The sequence below is a fragment of the Mastomys coucha genome, unplaced genomic scaffold, assembly GCF_008632895.1.
Source record: "Mastomys coucha isolate ucsf_1 unplaced genomic scaffold, UCSF_Mcou_1 pScaffold1, whole genome shotgun sequence".
Classification (NCBI taxonomy): Eukaryota; Metazoa; Chordata; class Mammalia; order Rodentia; family Muridae; genus Mastomys; species Mastomys coucha.
The window spans coordinates 35836237-35857266 of NW_022196891.1; the positions used below are offsets into that span (position 1 = coordinate 35836237).

Here is a 21030-nt window from a genome sequence, read left to right on the forward strand (position 1 = left end):
TAAAATTATAAGATATATAAATTAGTCTCTTGTGGTCATGAATATTATCAATAAATGTTTAATTCATTGACTGGATCTTCTAATTTAACATGAAGGCTTTAACAAGTTAAATGTCACAGTATGTGTTATAAAGAAGATAAGGCCCCCGAGAGTATGACATTATTTCCAGGTTTGTCACAGCTCTGCTAGAATCTTGATTGTGCTGAATGGTCAGTGAAGTCTCTAAGAAATGCTTGTGGGAGTCTGTACTGGAAAAAGAATAGAGCTTTCTTCAAATTATAGCCTAACATGGAGAACGTTTAATGGGTCGAATAGACTTTAGGAAATAAACCTGGTTTCAGTTTGTCCCTGAGGAAGAGTGTGCATTCTCATCCTCAGGTAGCAGGGTGCAGGTGTCAGTCACACTCCTTAGCTATGCCATCCTCCATTTTATACTTTATAAATTAGGAAGCATTAGATGAGTGATTACAGATGAGAGATACAGTTACCCTGTTTAAATTTCTTAACACAGAAGTTTGCTTTTTAAAATCTCAGTGTAGTTATTATCTAGATTATTATATAAGAATACTTTTGTTTGACTTTCATAATGGAAAAAAAGAAGAAATCAAGAATGTATTTTTTTCCTATAATACAATTTATAATACATATAATATAATACATTTTATTTCCTGCCTAACTGGAAAAGCCCACACTATGAAAGCTTCCTAATTGTGAAAACTTATCATCTTTTAAAATGATTATTTTCTTACATGTGATCATTTTAAAAGAAGAGGATTTTTTTTTTGTTTGCTAGTAGGTAAAATATTACAGATGTTACTATTTCTCTACTCTTTTCTTGTGTAGTTTAAATATATAGGGCTCAAATATAAGAAGAGGACGGGGAAGATAGGAACACTGTCAACCTTTGATGTGCTTATGACTAGTTCAGGGATCTCGGTTTTCTCTCACTGAGTAAGAGATCTTCAGGAGCCTTCAAGGGAATGTTTTCATCAAGGTTGCCCAAGCTTTATTGAGTCTGCTCTTTATATCCTCTTTTTTTGTCATTTATGAAGTGTAGTGTTTGCTGCCTTTAGTGTCTGTAAATGCTCATGGATTCTATGGACTTCCTCAGGCCTTTCATTTTAAAGGATGTCATTCCCCATCCCTCCTGCCCCCATTGCTCTCTACATATGCTGTGTTAGTAGCATGCTTCTCTGCTGTCTTAATGCTAATTAGGAGTGCCAGTGGAATGGCAAACTTTCATTTTCATCTTTTAAAGTCTTCTCCCATCTAGTCTAGTCCTATAAAGCCTTGGATCTCCATACTGAAGACAGTGTTGTAGTGTGTAATACTGAGCACACTTCCTTGGAACTGTTCTAAACTTTGCTCATATCATAATGACTTGGTGAACTTGAAAATGCATTATGATCCTGATGCTCATCATAGATGCTCTGATTGAGAAAACTAGAGTTAAGATAACTTCATCTCTGGAACAGTCAGTTTTGTTTACTTCACTTTGAAACATTTATTGGCTCAGCATGTATTTATCAAGCACCTATTGTGTACTCATATCCTGCTAAGAGCTGATAATATAGTGGTAAATAAGAAAACACACATTTCTGTTTAAAGGCACTTTACTTTGGCAGTGACTCACCTAGTTTCATAGATGTAGACAAATGTTATAAAGAAAGGGAACAGGTACAGCTGAAGAGATTGATATGGCAGTTCTAGTTCATTGAGACATGGAGAATAGACCTGTTCTAGGCTTAGATGCAGGGAAAATAAATTAAGCATTAACCTGTATGGTCCCTGAAGGAATTGCCTTCCATAGTAATGTACAGGATTTTGAGAGCTCAGTGTTCTTCTCTGGCTTAGATGATTATTTCCTCATGGCCTGGCTGGCAACTGATGATGTATTGGTTCATTGAATGCTAAGTTTCAGGCTCATCAGTATGAGAAACTACAGTTTGGTCTATGCTCTTATATGAGGAACATTCTGTTGTATAACACTGTTTCTACTTTAAGTGAAAAATTACGGTACAGGTTAAGATTTCATAGCAGAGAGAATGATCAGTCTTGATCAAAATATTTCTTTTATCCAATACCAAATTGTCAGACCTGAAATTACATATACATGTAACATACAGACTGAGAAGGTTATATTCAGGAATATGCAGGTGTATACATAGATGCATATAACAACTATTAATGAAAAAGTAGGCCATGGATTTGAAGGAGAGCAAGGAAAGGGGATAGGAAAGGGTATACTATTATAATTATAATGTAATATCCAAAAGAAAAAAGGAATCACTTACAAAATGGTAAAAATTATTTATTGTATAATAATTAAAAGGAACATTGTTTTGAGCTGTGAGGCAACTTGCCTCTTTAAGACACAGCGTCCCTCCAGGCTAAGGTATCTGCTCCATTATTTGTTTTCTACAAATAATGTTTTCTTCATTTCTTCAGAAGAATGAGAAAACTAAGTACGGTTCGCCCAGCCCAGTTCACATTCCATTTGCTTGGTCCTATACTAAGTCACAAAGGCAATAACTAGGTTATGCATGCTTTGTTCAGATTTAGGACTGCCATTACAAAGTTCAGGGAGAATGGGTGGCTGGGAACTGGCGGCTATCAGCTCTACAACCAGGAAACTGAAGCGAAAATCATTTTGGCAAAGCTTAGATACCATTTTTATCTGCACAAAAACTTACATAAGCCTTTCATAGCACAGCTAAGCTCATTGTGTTTTTTTCATATCAGTGGCTTACATAATGATCAAAGTATTACTCTTTTAAAAAATTATTGTTAACATGTGTGCGCGTATTTCTGAATATATAAATGCAACCTATTTAGTTACTTGTATGTGAATGTTCCCAGGGGTGATCACTTGGCATTGAATAATTAAATATGCTCTTTTCAACTCAGAATTATTATCATTATTTTTTGTAGAATTTCTTAATTACCTGGTGTTCTTTATGTAGGGTTGAGACCTTGGATTTCCTCTGTCCACGTTATCATGCCTGTCGGTGTTGTCCTTGTTCTGCTCGTGTTTGGGCATTCGTGTAGGCGAGACTTTATGGCAATACCTGCTAACATTTGTAGGAGGCACAACCTCACAGCAAACCTCTCATCAGCTGCCCCTCTTAGGTCAAGGTTCCTGAGCCTTAGGCGCAGGTGTTGTCTTGTAGATGTGTCATTTGGGCCTGGGCTCCACAATGCTGCATTTTGATCAGCTGTGTTTTTCTGTAATCATCTCCATTTGTTGCAAAGAGAAGTTTTCTTGTGGAGGGGTAAAAATAATATTTATTAACAAGACTTAGAATATAGTTAGGTCTTTAGCTGTTTTAATGGAGTGCTAGTTTTATATCCGTGACGTGACTATCGTTAGATAACTAGCCGAGGTCTGCATGGCATTTAGGGTTCCTAGGGGTTAGGCCACGCTGATCATTGTTGTGCCCAATCATTTCCATCCTTGCTCTTTACCATGATGCTAAAAATAAAATTAGAATACCTAGGTAAAGGGGCCTTTTTCTTTATCCAAGTGATATTCTAGAAGTGAAGAGAAACCCCCGCGGTTTCTCTGCAAATGTCTGCAGACATGCACGTTCTCCAGACTTACTGACTTCCTTGCCCGATGTGACAAGCATGTGGTCCCACTCTACCGTTTGCCCTGTTTACTTCTGGACTTTTATCTTTTTCTTCACAGTCACTTCATTGCTAAGAGGGACAACGTGGACAGTTCATGTCAGTATTATTGATTTTGCTGTAAACTCCCACTGCTAAAATCCTGCTTCTAATGCTAAGAATGATTGCCTCGAAACCCAAATTCTCCTTATATAAAGGGAATCTAAACACGTAAGATGAGCAATAAAATAGTTATTTCTAAAGGTTTTTTTTTTCATTCAATATTTTTTGACCTGGAAATATCTAGCTAGACCAAAAATATATTTATAGGCAGAAAAGTGTCTAAAATAAAGTGTAATATGAGTTGTTATGTAATCTTTAGCAAATGAGGGTTCAGTATAGTACTTTCCTAAGGTTAAAAACAACTCATGCTCTTTTTAGTGGAAAAGGATTTGTGGTCGCCTCACGACCAAAGGTCTAAGTATTTTTCTGAATTCTGAATTATATGTTAATTAAGTTTTCCAGTTACATAGGAAGATGTACATTTATTTCATACCTAAAGGTAGAAGCTTGGAACCAAAGTAGAAACTGCTGTCTCCCAGAGCAGATATTACAAAGGGTTTAGAAGAGACACCATCAGATTATAGATTATAAACTGCTAAAAGCTAATTAGCACCAAAGGGCAATGGTAACCAGTGTTGATTTACTGCAGTGATCTAAAGACCACTGAACACAGCAAGACTCAATACAGTCAATTTACATTAGATTAATTCACTTATTTCTAAAATGGACTTTTAAAACAATTTCACTTGATAGACTATTTATTGAGCATCTGTATCCACACATAGAAATCTTGAATTCACTTATCTCTCTGCCTCTTGGAACTGCTTAGATCTAGTGACAATTGTGGCAATCTAGAGCAAGCAAAGAAAAAAGGTCTTTGTAACATACTTGAAATAATACAGAAATAAACAAAGAAAAAATTAGCATATTTCTTGCTGGGAAATTTTAACCCTTATATATTTATATGAAATTAGATAGGATGGTCATTTACCATACCACTAACCAAGAGAAATACAAGGAGAGCCACACAGTGTGCGCATCACTAGTTTTCTAGAATCTGATTTATAAATTCAAAGAAGAGGTGAAATTAATTTAATGATGGATTTTATTTAACTCCGTGCTCAAAATAGTGTTTCAAAAATATAGTGAGCATAAAATGTGTGTGAGATTTCCTTGTGTGCAGAATATTCTAGATATGAGGTCTCCTTTATAACTGGACAAGATATGGACCTGGGTAGGGACATTTATTTGCTCATGAGGCTGATGGCTGCCATTTTGGGAAACATAGTTATAGAATAGGGACTTCATTTTTCTCTTTTCTTTCCTGTATACTGGATGTCTGCAAAGACATTCACCAGTTGACTGACTGTAGAAGTGAAGGCAGTGTCCTCCTTTGGTGGGGAAGTGCTTGGCGCTGTGACAGATTTTCCTGGATAGTTTGGATAGCAGTTGTACAGTGCAGGGCCTGGGGAAGGGAAGGCTGCCATGTATGAGGCTTGCAGTTTCCATGACTGCGTGCTGACTCTCCTATCAGTACTGGTTCCTTGTTTCATGAAGAACTGAAATGCCTGTTTACTGAAAATTATAAATTGAGGAACTTCGTTTTGCTAAGATACAAGGAATGGCTTTTGTAAATAGGTGGGGTTATTTTTCATTATTTTTGGTAGAAAAGGTTAAAAGCCAAGTATTCATTTAGCTATCGCAATGTTCTTAACCACTGGAAATTTCTTCCTTGTATCATAATCTTTATGGGAAGAACAATTATTGAATCTATATTTTGATAATTGTCACTTTTTTCTTTAAATATTAGATAACTAGTATTTCAAAGCAGAATAAAGGGCATTAAGCCTAAGATACATTTAAACTGCATTATTGTTTGAATATATGGATTACCTAAACTGAGGTTAGTGTTTAAAATAAAAGCTTTCTCTGAAATGAATCAACTTTAGCACTTTGTGACTAAATGGATTAGGCTGTAAACTTTCGTCTGAGTCTGTGGATCTCAGATATAAATTGAAAAGATCACAGCTATGGGGAGAAGACCTATACCACAAAGGCCTCTCTGCATAGATTATGAATACCATAACTCGATAATTTTTCAAAACTATAGTTATAATTGGACCCAATGGGGGTCTGTTTCTTTGATGAGATCACAGTAACTGTGACTTTACACTGGAAAATGTCACTACTGTGAAGGTTTATCACCTGTAGAGCTGGTCTTTCCTGTGATGCTGTGTTCATTTCTCATTAGCATTATTCAAAGTTTAGTTGTTAATTAGGTTCACACTTCAATTACAATCAGCATCTACAAGAGTAGTCAGGACTACTTGAACAAAGAAATAAAAACCTTCCCTCTTGCATGTATGTGAAGGATAAATGATATTGTATTACCTAGAAGTCTATACAGATAATATGCCTTATTGAAGGAGCAGTACAGTTAAATTCATCTAAGTTTATTTTTTATTTCTATAAGAAAATAGACTTGTGATGCCACTTCACATTGTTCTTTATTTTTTTTATTAATTATTTTATTTGTTTACACCCCAAATGCTACCCCCGTCCCCCTCACCGTTCTTCCCCCCCATTCCCTCTCCCCTTGATCTCAGAGGATGGCCCCACATTTGTGTTTTCAGGAGTAGAGACTTTAGTTTTCTATTTTGATTGACAATAGTTAGTGAAATGAATAAAAAGAGTTAACATCCTGGGTGGGAGTGAGCTCCCTGAAGATCAATCCATGAGCAGAGTTGATTTCTAAAGTGCAGAGAACTTGAAATTAGAAGATAGAATTGGTAGAAAATATTGTAATAATTTAACAGTTTTTCAAGGTTTGCAGATTCCCAGATAAAATATCTCTATTTTCAAAACATTAGTATTTTGTTTTGATCACTGATTAATGTGGCAGTGATATAGAACTCCAGTCTAGCATGTGGTAAAGAGAAACAGTGGACACTAGATTTGTATCACAGCTTTATCCCAGAGTAGCCAGTTGTCAAAACAAGGCAGTTGTTATCATTTACCCCAACGTTTTTCCCATTTCTAAATGAGAGCATGAATTTATTTTTAGGAAAACATGATGAAATTTAAATGAGACAATGTATAACACTTACATTACATAATTTTCCACTCATAATATGGTCTCTATAACTTTATCTCTTCTCTCTTGTCTTCTGTTAATGGTAAAAAGTGAAAATTACTTATGCAAATGACGCCTCCAAACTGAAAATAAAATTGTAAATGATCTTGAAGGACTCATAACAAATAACAATGCACAACAGAAGCGAACACTCCTGAACCAGCTTTACCTCCAAACAAGTAGACACACGTTCTAATTGCTAAAAATCTACAGGAGAGTGCCTCACAAGCAGTTTACTGTAAATAATTAAAGCTTATTTATGTCAAGAGGCCTTGGGAGGAAAAAGAGAGCATAAACCAATTTGCATTAGCACATTGCTATCCTCCCCTGCTCTTGTTTCAATTAACAGAGCAGCAGGTGCTCTGTGCAGCTAGAGATAAGCTATCTGGAGGAGGATGGATTTGGGCCGAGCTGCAGACATTGCGCTTTGCCTGCTGATTGGGCTCGTACCTCGCTGTACCAATTTCTGAGGTGTTAATTTAACTGTTCCTCTCTGCCATGCAGGTCTCGGCCTTGAAAAATAAGCTGAAGAAGCAGTCCACAGCTACGGGAGATGGAGTGGCTCGGGCCTTTCTGAGGGCTCAGGCAGCTTTGTTTGGCTCCTACAGAGATGCTCTGAGATACAAGCCTGTAAGCAATGCTTCACCACTGTTGTACCTGCTTTTTCATAGGCCCTAGAACGAGGCAAGAAAAAGGAAACGCCTTAATGTCACAACTGAAGGAATCATTGAGGCTCTCCTTTAAAACTCAAAACGTGCTTCAAAGATTATTTTTGGTGCAATTTATCAGCTCCTGCTTTAGCTCTTTTCGTTATCGCTAGCTCATGTTCCCCATGATCTTTAGCCTGCCACCAACTTAGATTTCTAGAATCGGAATATTTACTTTTGAGTGAATTGATAATTTATGTTCAAGTACTTAAAATCACTTACCCAATCTTCTTAAAATCACCATAAAACTCAGGAGATAGTAGAACGTAATAGCTTAGTTAGGACAGGGGCAAGCAGAAGGTAGGAAAATTCGCACTTTAAATCGTGGCAGTATTTTAATATTTAATGTCTTCCTGGTTTATAACACTTTCTGAAGTGGCCTTGCCTATTTAGCATCTCTGTCACATCATACCTTTTATTTTAATTCCCTAAAATTACTCAATTATATCTAAGAATTTAACTGGTCTAGAATGGTACAAGTCAAGTACATTTGTTTCTCTCCAGGCTGCTAGGCTGATTTTATAAATGATCCCTAAAAGACCATTCCAGGGCCAGATCCTTAAGTTGCTACTGTGGCTTTACATTTGTATTTTGTGTGCCACAGCATGCATGTGGAAGTCAGGGGACACCTTCAAGGCGTCATTTCTTTCCTTCTATTGTAGAAGTCCTGCAGATTGGACCTTAGGTTCTGACATTTTAGGTCAAGCACCTTTCTCTGGCCCAAATGTGTACATTTTAAGAGTTAAACACATTGGATTAATAAAAAGTAGCACAAAGGCCTGCTAGATTACCTTTAACCCTTGGTCTAAAGCATGTTCGGAAAGGGAAAACTTTGATGCCTCCCTGCTTTGTCTTCCACAGCTCATATGCAGACGTGTTGACCATAACCTGTCCTCTTAGTGCCTCTCATTGTGGAGCTCGTATGCACTTAAAGGAGATTTGAGCTACTAGAGAGTTTTTAGTGGATGAATATATCTTCCTGTCTGTCTATCTATCTGTCTGTCTAGCTGTCTACCTACCTATCTTCTCTATCTTATTTCTGTATTTGTCACTATAACAAAATACCTGCCAAAATCAATTATGAAAAGAAAAGGCCTATTTTGCATTGTAATTCAGGAAGTTTAAGTGTGTGGTGGTCCTATTGCTCTTGGGAATCAGGTATGGCCGTACCAGATGACAGGGGCCATACTGGGGAGTAACAGTCCACACAGAATGACTGGGACATGATGAAGAGAAAGGAGGAAGGGGCTAGGTTCTGTGTGTCCCAGTCAAGGGCATGTCAGAATGAACAGAACCTTCTACTAGGTTTCCATGTCTTCTCACAGTCTTCCATTTTCTTCATGGACTAATGTCCATTCCTTTAATATATAGGCCGTTGGGGGAGACATCTCAATCATAGCACATACTAGTTTTTCTAAAGTATGTACATTTTAAGGTATTAAAGAAATTTAAATATTGTACCTCATTGTTTATATAATGTGGAAAGTCTTAGAAATTATAAGTCTCATTTTTTAAAAGAATGGAAATAATCGCCAGGCAGTGGTGGCACACGCTTTTAATCCCAGCACTTGGGAAGCAGAGGCATTTGTGTTCTCTTACGGTCTGTATGACATCTGCCCAGGATCTTCTAGCTTTCATAGTTTCTGGTGAGAAATCTGCTGTAATTCTGATAGGCCTGCCTTTATATGTTACTTGACCTTTTTCCCTCACTGCTTTTAATATTCTTTCTTTGTTTTGTGCATTTGGTGTTTTGACTATTATGTGGCAGGAGGAATTTCTTTTCTGGTCCAGTCTATTTGGAGTTCTATAGGCTTCTTGTATGATCACGGGCATCTCTTTCTTTAGGTTAGGGAAGTTTTCTTCTATAATTTTGTTGAAGATATTTACTGGCCCTTTAAGTTGGAGGTCTTTACTCTCTTCTATTCCTATTATCCTTAGGTTTGGTCTTCTCATTGTGTCCTGGATTTCCTGGATGTTTTGGGTTAGGAACTTTTTGCATTTTGCATTTTCTTTGACTGTTGTGTCACTGTTTTCTATGGTATCTTCTGCGCCTGAGATTCTCTCTTCTATCTCTTGTATTCTGTTGGTGATGCTTGCATCTATGTTTCCTGACTTCTTTCCTAGGATTTCTAACTCCAGAATTGCCTCTCTTTGTGATTTCTTAATGGTTTCTACTTCCATTTTTAGGTCCTGGATGGTTTTGCTCAATTCCTTCACCTGTTTGTTTGTGTTTTCCTTTAATTCCTTAAGGGATTTTTTTGTTTTCTCTTTAAGGGCTTCTACTTGTTTACTTGGGATCCCCTGTAATTCTTTAAGGGATTTCTTTGTTTCCTCTTTAAGGGCTCGTACACCTCTACCTGTGTTCTCCTGTATTTCTTTAAGGGAGTTCTTCATGCCCTTCTTAAATTCCTCTATCAGCATTGTGAGATATGATTTTAGATCCAAATCTTGCTTTTCTGGTGTTTTGGGATATCCAGGACTTGCTGTGGAGGGAGTACTAGATTCTGATGCAGCCATGTAGTCTTGGTTTCTGTTGGTAAGATTCCTGTGTTTGCCTTTCACCATCTGTTGATCTCTGGTGTTAGATGTTCTTGCTGTCTCTGGCTGGAGCTTGTTCCTCCTGTGAATCTGTAAGCCTGTGTCAGCACTTCTGGGAGATCAGCTCTCCTCTGGTAAAACCCAGGCGCAGGTGGTTGTGCTGATGCCTTGAGTCCTGGGGTCAGAGCACACCCTACAGACAGGATCCACTTGTGGGAAAGGTACAGAGAGGGCTGTGGATCTTTTGTCCTTCCTAGGTGTGGACGGAGGTTGAGAGGATCCTGTCCCAGCTACCCTGCCACTTGTGAGGCCTCTTGTTTTCTCTTTTTGAGGAGTAACTTTTACTATTTTAAGGAATCATGTTTATCAAGGAAGAAAATTCCTTTTCTATTACAAATAAAATGCATCATTAGATATTGTCTTATGAGATGTCTTTCTGTTGCTATAACAAAATACATAAAGTATTTTGCAACTTATAAAAAAAAATCATTTAATTTGGCTTTGGTTTCAGAGGATTAGAGACCATGATGGCAGAGCAAAGAGACAGCTTTAAGCCCATGTTTTGATCTACCTCCGTGAGGCCAAGAGAGCAATGGGTCCTTTGCAGTTTCAGAGCCCTACCCTAGTGATACATCTCTTCCAACAGGGCCACACTTCCTAATCTTTCCAAAATACTTCTACTAAGTCTACCAATTATTCAAATATTTGGACATTTGGGGCCATTCTCATTCACGCTACCACACTCCACTTCCTGGCCCGTATAGGCTTGTGGCCATATCACAATACCAAATGCATTTGGTCAACTTCAAAAATCCCCATGATTTTTCAGACTCAACACAGTTTAAAAGTCCAAAGTCTCTTCTGAGACCCAAGGGACTCTCCTCACTTGAATCCTTCATAAAATAAGAAATCATATCACATACTTGCAACATATGGTGGCACAAAATATACCTTATCACTCCAAAAGGAAGGAATTTGGACATAGTGAGAATATACTGGGCCAAGACTGAGATCCAGCACTGTAAACCCTGCACCCTGCAGCTCCACGCCTGATGTGAAGGCCGTAGATGGCTCCACCCTTCCAGCTCGACTTTATGCAACACTCTTCTCTGTTCTGCTGCTTCCAGTTCTCCCATGCAGCTCTCCTGGATCTGCAGGGATCTCCTGATGCCTGCCTCAGTGGATCTTCTTAACCGTGGAGGGAGAGTCTGCGACCCCTTTACTTGTGTATCTCTCACAGTTCTAAAGCTTAGCACCATGTGGTGGACACTGCCAAGGTTGACTACCAAACCTTTAGTCACATCAGTAGCAGCTTTCATTTTGTTGTCGTTGTTTATTTTTAGCAGCAGCAAAACTGGCCTTTCCTTTTCCCAAGTTGAAACCTCTGCTGGGTAGGTGCACTCTTGTCCTCCGCTTCCTGCTTCTTTCATTGTCTTTCAGAACAGGCCTCTTTAGCTGTCTTGGTTCTCAGCAGAAGTCTGGGCTCCATTGCATTCCCTGACACTCTTTTTGTCTTAAGCTGTGTCCTCTCTGTTTCGTTTGCTCTACTTGTTCTTTTTCATTGTAGAGCTGCACAAGTGCAATTAGTAAGAACTGCCACTAAGGTAGGCTTCGAGGATTCAGAAGATTCATGCCGTTCCCCATGTACCCTACCCCCACCCCTCCGCCTTATGTTGTGGATCAAGATGAGTAGTAGTCTGTCTTGAATATTTGTCTTGAAATCTACCAAGAAAATGAGTTCATTACTTTTCAGTTGAGTCACATGTAAATTATTAGGACAAGGGCAGAAATCAGTCACATTCATTGCCAAAATATCACAAGACCAATCTCTAGCCCTCTATAATATTGTTCCTCTCTAAAATGAGCCTCCATATCAACGTTGCTCTCAGTAGTACTGTCTTCCTAGCTCCCACTAGGAGGTTCTGTTACAACATTTAACCACTTCCCTAGTGCAAGTCTCATAGTCTACCACGTTATTCCAAGCAGCATAGTTAGGCCTATCAGAACAATAGCTCCCTTCCTGGGACCAGCCTCTGTCTAGTTTTCTATTGCTGTGACAAAAACACCATGCTTACACTTTCAGAGGATTAGAGTCTATCATGATGGCATGAAGGAATAGCTGAGAGCTCACATCTCGATCTACAACCACAAAGAGACAGACAGACAGCCACCCTTCCACACTGCCCCTCCCAGAGATGTATTTTTCTTTTAGCCATAAAACAAAGAAAGACCAAGTATAGAAGTTATAATTATTTCATGATCTTATCTCTTCTCATAAATATATTTTTGTGTCCTTGGTCCAATAAAAGACAGCTGTGAAGGGAGAACCCTTTAACAAGCTTTGTGTATGGATTCTTTGACTAGACATTGCTTTAAATTTTTTTGACTGAAGCCAGGTAGGGTAGTATTCTCCTGGAATTCCAGCCCCAGGAAGGCTGAGGCAGGAGCCTCAGGAGCCATTAGTTTGAGGCTAGCCTGCTCTACTCAGAGTGCAAGACTAGTATCTAGGACTACATAGCAAGACACTATCTCAAAGGGCTTAAGGGGGCTGGCGAGATGGCTCAGCGAGTAAGAGCACTGACTGCTCTACCGAAGGTCCTGAGTTCGGATCCCAGCAACCACATGGTGGCTCACAACCACCCGTAATGAGATCTGACACCCTCTTCTGGTGCGTCTGAAGACAGCTACAATGAATTACACCGGAGCGAGCAGGGCAGAAGTGAACAGGGCCGGCAGAGCTCCTGAGTCCAATTCCCAGCAGCCACACACATAATGGCTCACAGCCATCTGTATATCTACAGTGTACACATACACATAAAAATAAAATAAAAATAAATCTTTAAAAATGAAAAAAAAAAGGGCTTAAGGGATGTTTATTTATAGGCTAGTTAGTTTTGCCAACTTGATCAGATTAAGAAACAGCTAGTGAGGCCTACTTTTTTTGTGTTTTTATGGGAACCTTTCCTGAAGGAATTAACTGAGGGGGAAGAACCATCTTGAAAGTGGCTAGCGCATCTGGTAGACTGCCATTCGGTCTAAAGGAGAAAGAGAAAGCTAGCTGAGTACTACCCTTTGGGTTCTCTCCTTGCTAACTTGCTGTGATGTGAGTATTAAGTCTTAGACATGTACACACATGAATTCTCAGTGATTATGACTGCATGCATAAGACCTGTATATGTTACGTCAGCCAATATACCAGTACAAATGAGGGAAATTTTATGAAGTCCCATCCAGAGCTGAGAAGCTATTGCTACTTGATGGTGTCCAGAAGAGGGAAAATACATTTTCTTCAGGGATGGGACCTCTGAAAGATTACATTTTCGATAATAGTTGGACCTGCATCCATCCATGTGTATACTGGCAGCATTATGTGGATGTGGTGGGTTGGTCTGGATGAGAAGGGAAGAATGGAGGGAAAGACTGCTCATGATAGAATAGATAGACCTGCAGCTCTGCATACACTGGCAGTACTAAGTAGACTAGGTGGGTTAGAAGCAGAGGCAGTAAGGGTGGGGCTGGGAGTCTACCCAAGCTACTACAGTAGGCGGACCTGCAGCCACACGAGCACTGCCAGGAGGGCCATAAAGTGGGGTGTCACTGTTGGGATGGCCCCGACCTTATCCATTCTGACCCTCAGAAGGGGTTTTTGGTCACAATGAGGACAGACTTGGAGTTGTGAGTTAGAGAGGTCTCCGGTACTATAGACAGAGTTTAATGTTCATCCTAGTGGAGTTCTAGGTCTATGGTGAAGGCCAGGCTTTTGATCCTTTGAAGGGGAAAGGGTATTCATTAGGAATTGCTCTCAAAGAATCTGGCTTATTTTATTAATGATCCACAGATCTGAATATGACAGAGTTCAAAATGTTGTTCTCCCACCCTTTGGAATCCAGATGTTTGCTGCATACAGTTGTATATTAACGTAATTCATAGGGACTCTCAGGGAAGAGATGGCACTGAGACATAATGAAGTCTTTGCCTTTTGGGCAAAAAGGAGACCTTTGAAGTTGGATTGACTAAAGCTTTCTTTGTGAGATGTAATGAACCTAATAGGGGTGGGGAGACTGTTACTGTTTGAACCTAAGCATCACTCGCAGGCTGTTTGACCACCTGCTCTCTGGCTTATGGTGGTATCTTATAATATTATAAGACTGAAAACTTGAAGAGGAAGACCAAACTAAAGGAAATAGATCCATTGGAGATAGATATTTTGAGCTGTAGTCTTGGAAAGGGACCAAATTGTGTTTGTGTATTGATTTCTGGCCTGCCTTTCTCTGCCCCCACACCATTCTCTCTGCCCTTGCCACTTCCCCTCTTTTCCTCCTCCTCCCTCTGTCTCTTTTTTGTTAATGAAAAATTTTTTCATACAATACATTCTGATTACACTTTTTCCTTTCCCAGCCCCTTTCAGATTCTCTCCACCTACCCAATTCTTCACCCTTTCTTTGCCTTTAAAAAACAAAGAAAAGCTCCACAAAAGCACAAATTGGAAACTAAGCAAAAGACCAATAAGACCGCCCCATAAAAGCCCAAACATAGTACTATGAGACAAACAAATCCTTAAAAATACCACTGAATTTATTCTGTGTTGAGCATGGAGCCTGTGGTTAATAGATCCATTGGGGGCCTCCGTTGATGAAAACTAATTGCTCCTTTGCGAGTGGCTATCAGTTGCAAGTAGTTTTTGTTAGAAGGAGGGGCCAGGCTAGTTCCTGTCTTTCAGTTCTGGGACCACATCTAGCTCGAATCTATGTGGGTTCTGTCTATGCTGCCACAGTCTTGGATTTCATTTGTGCATCTGGGCTGCTGTGTCTTGAAGAAACCATTTTCTTGGAGTTTCCCTCTTGACTGTGACACAGTGTTATCAGCAACCTCACATTCCTGCTGCCAGGAAGCTACACTGCCACACCTCCTTCATCATGGTGATAACCTCTCTTCAGTTAAGTCATTTCAGTCAGGTACTATCTGACAATGGCATTTAAAAGAAGGGGTACAGGGAGAACATATAGTCTTGGATGATTAAGTGTTTTGGATTTTATTAGGAGCACACAAATATTATTTCTCTGTGATTATTTTCCTTTGTCTCAATATTCCAAGCAGCAGGAAGGAAATATTTTTACTGGAAATATTTTTGATTTATCTAACACATTGGTTTTATTCTATATTATCATCTAGAGTAGAATTAAGTGGTATAACATATAATTATAAGGAATACATTTCTCACTCTGCTTTCAATATTTTGTGAATAAAGCTGAAACTTTAGCAAATGTAAGTACAGCACTGCTCTATTAGGCCCTCTCTGAGATTTCTCAACAAGCATAGCATATTAAATGTCTGTTGAGAATCTGATAGAGATGAGGCTAGTGTTGCAGATTCTTCTACCAGGGAAATTATGCCAGTAGATAATACGCACATAATCCACGCCCATGATTTTTTAATGAAACTAAGACAAACCTTGCTGAGGCACCAGTTGAGTTTGTGCATTTTGTTAGGGAAATGATCGATAATGTTCCTTATGTCCCCATAAAAGATAGAAGCCAAGACTTTAAGATTCATAAAGAATTGGTTAATAGCAGTTTCAGTGGCTTTTGTTTCATGTTAATAATGTAGTTAATTAGTAAGATTTAATTTATTTTTATATCATAACAACAAACAGAAATTAGAAAGTTGTGCTAGTTTTAAAATTTATTTATTATTTTTTTAAAGATTTATTTATTTGTATATGAACACACTGTAGCTGCCTTTAGACACACCAGAAGAGGGCATCAGATCTCATTACAGATGGTTGTGAGCCACCATGTGGGTGCTGGTAATTGAACTCAGGACCTCTGGAAGAGCAGTCAATGCTCTTAACCCCTGAGCCATCTCCCCAGCCCTAAAATTTACTTTATTATATATATATATATATATATATATATATATATATGAATATTTTTGCTTGCATGTATATATGTGCAGCATGTGTATGCTTGATTATCACAGAGGTCAGGAGAGGGCATCAGATACTCTGACACTGTAGTTATAGGTGGTGAGAACCACCATGTCAGATATGCCAAGTGAACTGTAGAAGTGTTGGGGAATGGGCATTGGGAGGAATCAGCCAACAAGGGATGGCTCTCTGCAGGTCCATGAGAGTAACTGGGTGTGAGGTGTGAGCCCTTGTAAGTGAGAGATGGAGCATTTGGTGGAGTACCCCTTAGACACTTCAAAGATGTCATTGGTTAGCATGAAGGCAGTTGCCAAGTTGAAGCTGACCCAGAACAGTGAGTCAGAATTGTATTTGCAATCATTAAGAGAAGATAATTATAAAACTTTCCATTGTTTGAAAACCAACCAGTGATCGTGAGTAATATAAGTGGCAAAATCAGGAAGTAGGTTTTACAGCAAGAAGAATGTTGAGCTGGAGAAAATGCTCAGCGGTTAAGAGCACTGACTGCTCTTGCAGAGGACCTACTTTTAATTCCCAGCACCCACATGATGATTGCCAACCACCCATAACTCCAGATACAGGTTATCTCACGCTGTCATTTGACTTCCAAAGGCATCATGCATACATACATGCACGCAAAATACTCAGATATCACATGCAACAATGAATAAAGCTGATGTGAGAAAAATGTTTTAAAATGTCTAATCAGCAAGAAAAGTAAACTGTAGACTTTCAAGTTGTTGAAGTATACTTGATATCTTTACACTTAAAAATGAAGCTATCAATGTTAAATATTTGCATCTAAGTGAGATTGAGCAGTTTTAAGAGCATCAGGGCTTCCCGAGAGGAGGCCTGTCGCACAGGCCTTTCAGGAGAAGACTACTCCTACAAGCTTGCGCTGCTATGCACGATCCATTTTTGATTTTGTATCTCATATTCTCTGTGGCACTCATTGTGTCTCGTAAAGAGACTAGTTCTCTCTGACTGACCTTTTATTGATGTCCTGAACATCTTTACTTCTGTCTAGGGCGAGCCCATCACCTTCTGTGAGGAGAGCTTTGTAAAGCATCGCTCAAGTGTGATGAAGCAGTTCCTGGAGACAGCAGTTAACCTTCAGCTCTTTAAGCAGGTAAGAGTGAGCCTGCACACATTTGCTCTGCACAGGGAACACTGCCGTCTAAAACTACACCCAGGTTTAAACAAACAAACAAACATGTCCTGAGAAATATCTTCTCTGAATCAGAAAGTTGTCTTTGTATGGTAGAAAGAAGAATGCCTTTTAATGCTCCTTTGGTGGAGCACTCTTGAAACATCGTATGCAGTTGAAATGCTAGGGAGGGTGAGAAGGGGACACACCGATGCTTGGTCCTGCAATCATATATCTGAGTGACAGTGCTGTACTGAGCAGGCTGTATATGCATGTGCATGTACGCAATAACAGTTAGTGAGAAAAGAGGCCATGAATTTGAAAGAGAGCAAAAGGGGAGGGTTTGGAGGGAGGGAAGGGAAGCGAAGGGAGAAATGATATAATTATTTCATAATCTCAAAACTGAAAGAAAAATATCTTAATGCCTCAGGAAAAGTTGATAAACTCCGGGATGCACTATAGAAGGCTGTATATCCACAGAAATGGACCTGCATGCTGAACACACTGAGATCATCACAGATAATCCAACTGATAATATAAATTTAAATCATAATTATAGTCTATGTCCTGAGTTTTGTTTAGGACATCTAATTATTATTTCAGAGTAGCCAAGATTGACATAATTCAGATATTTTAGTTTTCAGAGATACTAGGTCTTTGGTTTTTTGAGACAGGGTCTCACTATGTACCTTTGGCTGGCCTGGAACATCATATGCAAACTAGGTTGTCCTTGAACAGAGATCTGCCTGCCCATGTCTTCCAAATGCTGGGATTAAAGGCATGTGCCTTGTATGTTAATGTTTTTGTTTTTGCTTTGCTTTGCTTTTGTTTTATGTTTATATGCCTATGCTATGTGAGGTTTATATATCAAATGTTTACAGGGGATTTTGGAGACCAGGGGAAGTCAGGTGTCCTCTGGATGTTAGAAACTGAACCCTGAACTTCAGCCACAGCTTAAAGTGGTTCTGACTCCTGAGCCATCTGCAGCCATGGCAGTGTGTGTTTTGTTTACACCATGTAATCACAAATCTCTTAGATCAGGTTGTCTTAGTTCCTATTTACACAATCTAAATTTACTTATAGCTACTTGATTGTCTTATTCTTCATAGCAATTTTAAATATAAAACTAGCTCTGCATGCAGTATGTACTCATTCTCACATGGTGTTGTAAGCAGTTCGAAGCTAGGATCCAAACATCAGTGCCTTTGAGAAGCACCAGAGTAACAAAGCTATTAATGCAAACATTGCCATACAATTGAAATTTATCTTCAAATTAGGTATGATGAGGAATTAATGCTAATCGTGTTTTGATGAATTAAAAATAATTTGTGGCTAAATATACTTTGTGATAATATAACTGTCTTTTAAGTAATAAAGCTTTACCTCAAGGAAAGGCATATGTGAATTTAGAACAGCGGTCTGGGTATTTCCCAGGATGAAGTTCTTCCTTAGAGCTCCCTCTTTCCTGTTATCTCCAAGCTGGTACTAAGTTAAGTGTAGAGCATGACGGGCAGCCCAGGACCATCGAGTGTGTGCGTGTGTGTGTATGTGTGCATGCATGTGTGTGTGTGCGTGTGTGTGTGTGTGTTTAATCTATTAAAAACTATACCACATACCATTATTAAAAATATGTTATAGGCTATTGAGATGACTCTGAGGTAAAGGTACTTTCTACCATACCTGACAGCCTGAGTTCTATCCCTAATATAACATCTCATTAATGAAGAATATAATCATTGAAATTACAGGAAGCACTATCTGTAGGTTATATCTAAGTGTAAAGAGATCCCTTGAACTGAAGAACTATATGAAGTAGAAACCACTCAGAATACAGTGCGTGGAGACAAAGAGTAGCTAAGGTAAGAAGTCAGGAGAGAGAGTATATGAAGAGAATGTCCATGTCCCATGTAATTCCAGTAGGTAGGACAGAGAAGAGGGCAGAGACAGTAGTTACAAGAATTATACCTGAAACAATAATTCATGTAATTCATTTGCAAAGTTCAGTATATCCAAACTAAATAAGGAAGGGATATATACCCATGCATAATATCAGCCATAAAAGAGTAGAGAAAGAGAAAGGGAGGGTTTTTTTATTTATTTTAGATGCACATGATATAGTGCCCATGGATGCTAGAAGAGGATGGCAGATTCCTGGAGCTGGAATTACAGGACATTGTGAGCTTCTCCAGGGTGGATATTGGAAGGGAACTTGGACCCTCTGGAAGGGCAGTGGGTGAATTCAACTGCCAAGCCATCTCTCCAGCCTGGGAGTTGGTTTTAAATGAATAAATTGTAGTGTAGTAGAACACTTCATCAGGGAAATAAATTAATTGTAATAAAAGTAAAAATAAATTATATGAATGAAATATCACCAAGTTGTTCATATGTGCATATTGAGTATTTTTTCTAGTAGCCAAATGAGCAGAAGTTTTATTTATGATATATAATTATGCTATATGATAAAATATGATAAAAAATAAGGCAAAGACGAAGCTGAAGTGATTATAGTCTTTTCTGTAAAGATAGACTGTGCTGTTTAGGTTTTTTTTTTTTTTTTTTTTTTAAATGAGAAATTCCAAGACAACGTTTAGAGTGCTTTAATCAATGGAACAGAAATAAGCAAATGAACTTTAAAGTAAAATTGATACAGATGGATAGGTCCTAACATCCAAGCACCATACCTCACAATGAGAATGCAGTCAGATGAAGGGGGCACAAAGGTCCAAATCAGAGAGTTAAGGGAGATGTATATGGGACAGGAAGAACCCCGGTACCGAATTTTCAAGATGAGCTCCACTGATGCCTCCCAGTCTCCAAGCCATAGCTGGAGGTTTGGTCACCAACAGCAACAGTAGGACCTGCTGTATCTGGAATGAGGAAGGAGCTCAGAATGCTGGGAAGACTTCAGACACTAAACTCCATAACAAGGTACACAGTATAGGGTACACGAGCGCTAGGAGGTTCTGTGCTCTTTTGTGACGGGTGCTAAGGATGCCACAGCAAGACACTATGAGAAATTGCTCAAGCTACAACTTTAGTGAAAGATACATTGGGAATCACTATGGGAAGGGAAGAAACTAAGCACTAGGGTAACAGTAGTGTCATGGTTAAGAGTTGAGCATTGGGATAACAGTAGGGTCATGGTTAAGAGTTGGTAGAAATATAGGTCTCTGGTTGACTTGCAGAAGGTAATCTTTCTTCAGAGACGACCACAGCACTCAGCTTTCTAGAAAGTTCTATTACTCTTGATCTGGTCCTGCTTAGCCTTGTATTTTGATGCATCCCTTGGTTCACTGCTGGGGTTGCTCCAGTCGTCAGCTTCAGGAGTGGTCTTATAATGGCACCATGCAGACCAAAGGACTCACTTGAAAGGGCCTTCAAATAAATGACTGTATCGGTACCCACTCCTTCCATGGAATACAGCTTTAGACCTCCCTGAAAATACCTGGCATACAGTTGAGAAATTGACAAGCCATAACCAAATTCAGCCAAGGGAGCAGCTCTTGTAGGCTCCAGGCTGGGACAAGGAGCAGTTGGGACATGTAGTTATGAAAGACCCCCCAGAACTGGGAAGATCCTTACTCAAGTCTTGGGATGACACGACCACCCAATGACTCGCGAGAGGCCGAACTTGCTGCAATCACATGAGGTTTATTGGGGATACCGGTACCGGGGTCGATCTCATGACCTAGCCAGTCAGAGGAGTTCGACGCCGAACACAAGAATTGTAGGGTATTTAAGGGAAGCTGGGGGCGGAGAGAGAGTTACCAAGGAAACAGAACATAAAAACAGTGGAAAATTTCAGAGGGACCTGAGCCAAGGTGTTCAGTTAGGGAGGGGAGCATATTCATTCTAGGAATGTAATCTTCATCTACTGGTTGACAGGGTGGAGAGTCTCATAAACCACTAG

At 39.2% G+C, this 21030-nt stretch overlaps 1 protein-coding gene and 1 pseudogene across 11 annotated transcripts in view; one reads left to right on the forward strand and one right to left on the reverse strand.

Moving 5' to 3' along the window:
- Positions 1-21030, forward strand: part of Dennd1b (DENN domain containing 1B) — a 221820-nt gene that overhangs the window by 138469 nt on the left and 62321 nt on the right. For 10 of the 11 annotated variants that reach the window (XM_031384121.1, XM_031384104.1, XM_031384125.1 and 7 more), the window contains 2 exons: positions 7307-7432; positions 17001-17102. In XM_031384121.1, the coding sequence (XP_031239981.1) occupies positions 7307-7432; positions 17001-17102 (228 nt within the window). The remainder of the gene's footprint in view (positions 1-7306; positions 7433-17000; positions 17103-21030) is intronic. The other variant, XM_031384135.1, reaches the window with a different exon arrangement.
- The window catches only part of LOC116069348, a 3054-nt pseudogene continuing 2281 nt past the window's right edge, over positions 20258-21030 (reverse strand).